This window comes from Penaeus vannamei, chromosome 2 (genome assembly GCF_042767895.1).
Source record: "Penaeus vannamei isolate JL-2024 chromosome 2, ASM4276789v1, whole genome shotgun sequence".
Taxonomy (NCBI): domain Eukaryota; kingdom Metazoa; phylum Arthropoda; class Malacostraca; order Decapoda; family Penaeidae; genus Penaeus; species Penaeus vannamei.
The window spans coordinates 51,392,556-51,397,555 of NC_091550.1; the positions used below are offsets into that span (position 1 = coordinate 51,392,556).

General features: G+C 32.8%; 1 protein-coding gene across 2 annotated transcripts in view; it reads left to right on the forward strand.

Moving 5' to 3' along the window:
* Positions 1–5,000, forward strand: part of LOC113802846 (uncharacterized) — a 6,466-nt gene that overhangs the window by 418 nt on the left and 1,048 nt on the right. Inside the window, exons 2-6 of one of the 2 annotated variants that reach the window (XM_070134737.1) lie at positions 125–260; positions 900–1,087; positions 3,286–3,368; positions 3,893–3,971; positions 4,199–4,290. In XM_070134737.1, coding sequence (XP_069990838.1) covers positions 3,294–3,368; positions 3,893–3,971; positions 4,199–4,290 — 246 coding nt within the window. In that variant the 5' untranslated portion in view covers positions 125–260; positions 900–1,087; positions 3,286–3,293. Of the gene's footprint in view, positions 1–124; positions 261–899; positions 1,088–2,670; positions 2,826–3,285; positions 3,369–3,892; positions 3,972–4,198; positions 4,291–5,000 lie in introns of those variants that run through there. The other variant, XM_027353499.2, reaches the window with a different exon arrangement.

Genomic DNA, 5,000 nt, shown 5'->3' on the forward strand with positions numbered 1-5,000 from the left:
AAAGTTTGTAAAGACCTTTCCCACATTCAGATATTGTTTTTATATGAATTGCGAACGGTAAAATTTCCTTCCCCATACCTAGAGCCTGAGAATGGTTAAATTAATTGTCTCGTTTCCTTCGCAGATTCACTGTACGATTGACTTGTTTATCATCCTTTACTGCTTGTCCAGCGGGCATTTCAACATGATGGAAGACTATTGCGAGAAGAAAGCTGTTGAATACCAAACCACGAGTTGTGTTGCGTTAATACATAACAGAAGTAAGTAATTTCATATCGCCCCTATATGTTAAGATTTTTTTTTAGAGGGTAAAGTGACTATTTAATCAGGAAACATTACAAGAGTATAGACTCAAACAACTTTGTGGTGGTTAAAAAAATATCAACTACAGATTTTATATTTTGAAAAATCCAACAATTCATTTTGTCAGTATGGTAATTTCTATGGTATTGTCTATATGAGAATTTTACTTTATTGCACTGTTTGACAGGGATTGGAGTAGAATCAGCCCGAACGGTGATGGAGATCCTTCATGTTATCTTTAGCTTCCTCCTCATCCATGGCGTCAGAAAGGCAATCAGCCATTTTGTTCAGATCCAACTGTCTTAGGCGAAACATGTAATTACAAAGTTATTTAACAAAGCACACATGGGCGCGCACACACACATATTGCAATTGTAAAGTTATGTACAGCATATATGTTGTAATTAAAAAGTTATTTACAAAACGTACATTGTGATTACATGATGTACAAAGACATATTGTAATTATAAAGGCATTTACAAAAACATGCTTAAGTGCCATCGTACACATACACACCTAGCATTCTATTTGCATTTATTTACAACTGAATATTTATACTTATACTGCAAAAACATACAATTACATCCTTTTTTCAGAATAATTCACGTCTGATGGTTCCCTACATGGTGACGATGCTGATTGCTATCGTCTTGTTGACACTGGCTGCTGCATTCATGGTCGTAGGCTACATGAAGTGGAATATTAGGCTTGCTCTGGTAGCGACTGTCCATTTCGGGGGAATTATTTTCATCATGACTTACTTCAACTTACAAATGTAGAAAAGGTACGAATGAGAATATATCTATATATATCTTCACAATATAAGAGATGTATTTGACCGGTTTCGATTATATCTTCGTCAGAAATACATACAACTAACTTTTGAACAACTGCAGAACAGGTAAAATTAGTTTCAAGTGGTTGGATGCACGATAAGTCAGTGAAAACAATGCTAACATAAACTAACATTTTAGGCAGAAAGTGATATATATGCTAAACATAGCATATATATTACCTGGGAGCTGATAAACCATCCGACGAATGTGACCACGCTCGTTACCCGCATAATTGTCGCTGCGACCTTGGATACTTCCGTTATTATTTTGCTAATACGTTTTGCCATACACACGGAGACGAGCATCCATTAATTTAATTTTTTCCCTATTATTGTGATATTTGTCATCCTTATACCTATTAGTGATGGTTACTGAATAAGGGTGTGTAGTGCTGTCTTTCATGCGTAACACAAGGTATGGTTATTTTCAGATAAATGAATAAAGGCTTAAAAGAAAGAAGTGCTTTCAATACGAAATCTGGGACTACTTGGAGGAGCATCGCGTATGAGATCTTATGTTTGACTTCATGTTATAAAAGGACAATAAATATGTTGGTTATTATCTTTAGAATATCTTTAGGACAGTAAATACGTTAGTTATTAATATCTTTAAAACTACATATCTAAAGCCGGAAAACTAACGAAATCAACTGAGAATACGCGGATCCTTAGCACCTCTTTCCTTGGTTTATCGACACTAGTTTCGACCGTAACGCCCCTTCAAATGTTTTAAAACTGCCATGTGTATTAATTGATATTGTTTTCGTTTAAAAGGATATATGAGTTTATACCTTCATATTCCATTATACGTTCATTATAAGTAAAATGATTATGTAAAACAATTATTTTTGTAATATTCGTTCGGCCATCCGAACACATTCTGTAAACAAAACATGAATCCGTTTAAGATACTTAATTCTTCGTGGAAAATCCTTGGTGGCCTGAAGGCATAAATAATGTAATAAAAACAATGTTATTATCGACATGTGTTAATTAAAAGCGAAGACATGCGAAAGATAAACCTTGGGTTCGCTCTTCTTAGCCATTTCCTATTGATATGAGATGGGAGAATTTTAATACTCTTTGGTGGTATTTATAATAGTGTAGATTTTCAATATTCATATTTTGTTTCTAGAGCATGAATATCTTATGAACATTTTTATATTACTTAATTGTATGAGATATATAAGAATCACAGATGTAAAATATTTCATATATCCCCATAACAAAACAGGTATATATATATGCATATATATATACATATATATATATATATATATATATATATATATATATATATATATATATATATATATATATAAATTCATGTGCACACATACACGCAAATACATTAAGTTATCATATATTGCAACAATTTCCTCATTAACGTTACAGAATAACTCATGATGCAGTGCATGAAATTTGAACTTTGCATTTTCTTCCACTTTCAAAACAGGAAGGGGCTGTCCACACGCTCATTAGCGAGGTTTACATTCGACTCCGCCCCCATAAATAGGGGCGGAGTCATAGAAAAATGAAGCATAACACTTCTCGTCTTTGGAAACGGGGGCTGGGGTGTTTCTAAGGGTTGCCACTTACTGCCACACTCGTCGTTTTAAGCCAAGGTGCTTTATCCTATCTGCCAGTCGCGTGTGGAAAGGACTAGCAGTTGCCTTGAACACTTCAGGTATTTGAATTCCAGCCGTTAATAACTCTGATGGAATGCGAATTGCGAGTTATAGCCCTGCTTTTACGTATATGTCATTGAGTAAATTTCATACTCTGCCAACCTGCGGAAAGGGCAAGAACACCCGAAACAAAACAAAAAGGAAAGAGGTCACGGAGGTCACCGTGATGCTGCGCCGTCGTAGCTCGCGGAGCGCTTCTCCACAACGCCCTTTGTTTCTTCCTTCCTTTCTTTCTTTTTACTGCTTCGCTTTAAACTGTTGTTTGCGAAACAAAATGGAGAAACGTTCAAGCATGACGGAAGTCGATGAATTATGGCGCACTGATTAGATTTATTTTGATCTTGAATGATAATAAGGAATAGAAAGTAGTATTACTTCTTTAGTTATCCGACAAGACGCATAGTTGATTTGAGTAGGTCCAGATGATTTATGTGACCAGTGATTTTATCATTTCCGCAGTCGTCAGCATGGTCTGGGAACCTGCAACATGCTGTGGAATCAACAGGAGGACAGCCGGGTACATCATAGCCTCCATTTCAGCCGTAAGTACATTAGTGTGTTAATGTAAGCTGATAAACGTGAAAAGCAATGGTACGATTATGTAAAGCAAGATTAGAAATGGTATTTTAATGTTTTTTTTTATGATAATCCTCTAATTCTGACGCAGAGAAGTAAAATATCATTACAGAAAATGCTGCATGTATTCTCAATTTTTAGTATTTAGCAAGGTGTAAAGCATCCGCAAATAGCATTGAAACAATTGTTATAAGAAGTGAAGTATTGATTTTCGTTTTGATTTTTTAGTTTAGTTGGTGATATTACGGTGGTGGAACGTTTCTTTTATTTTTTATTTTATTTATTTATTTATTTTTTTTTTTTTTTGAAAATACAATAATCTTTCTCATTAAAACATGTAACAGGTCTCTACAAATATGTTCCTTATTCAATTATGCCAATATATTAGTAATAAAATTAATGATGTATTACGTACAAAAAAATCGCTTACATATACCTTTCAGATAATTAATCATGTCACGTGATAAATTAATGGACGTTTCTTACGCAGACTTACAGTGTTGTCATCTTGGCTCTCTTCATTTACGCTTGGTTTCTTGTTTTGACCCGCGGGTACATCAATAAACACAGTAAGTCCCTTTATGCTGCAACTTTAACCAATTTATCATTCCCTTAGTTTAAGATACATTATGAAGAGTAAATAGCCGTAAAGTCACAAAGTATTAACTTCCTGTTTCACACCAATGATCCTAAACTGAATGTTACTTAGTGTTCTAATGTTTATTTGTCATATAAACATGAGAAAATAGTAAGATTAGAGTTCAGTTCTATATATATATATATTTTTTTTTTACAGTGACGGTTCTAATAGTAGAAGCAGTAGCTTTAATGGTGTTGGAGGCTATACACCTTATCTTCTGCTTTCTCCTTATCCATGGTATTAGAAAGGTATGGCCTCTAACACACACGTATCTCTATATATGTGTGTGTGTGTGTATGTGTGTGTGTGTGTGTGTGTGTGTGTGTGTGTGTGTGTGTGTGTGTGTGTGTGTGTGTGTGTGTGTGTGTGTGTGTGTGTGTGTGTGTGCGCGCATGTATATATTTTCATATCAATAGATATAGTCTCCATATCTATATTATCTATACATCTACCTATATCAATATATCTATCTATGTATCTAAATATCTATATAGTATCTATATCTATCTATCTCTACGTATTTACCTGTTTATATTTATCTACCTATATCTGTCTATTACTACATATTTATCTATCTATATTTATCTACCTATATCTATCTATATATCTATATATACCTACAAATCTATATTTATCTGTATTTATATATATCATTATTTCTATATATATCCATATATATCAAGATTTATATTCATATATATATATATATATATATATTTATATATACATATATATATATACATATATATATCATGTTTATAAACATATACACATACACATATATATACATACATACATACATATATATACAGATATATATACAAATACATATATGTACAAACATATATATATATATATATATATATATATATATATATATATATATATACATACACACACACACACACACACACACACACACACACACACACACACATATATATATATATATATATAT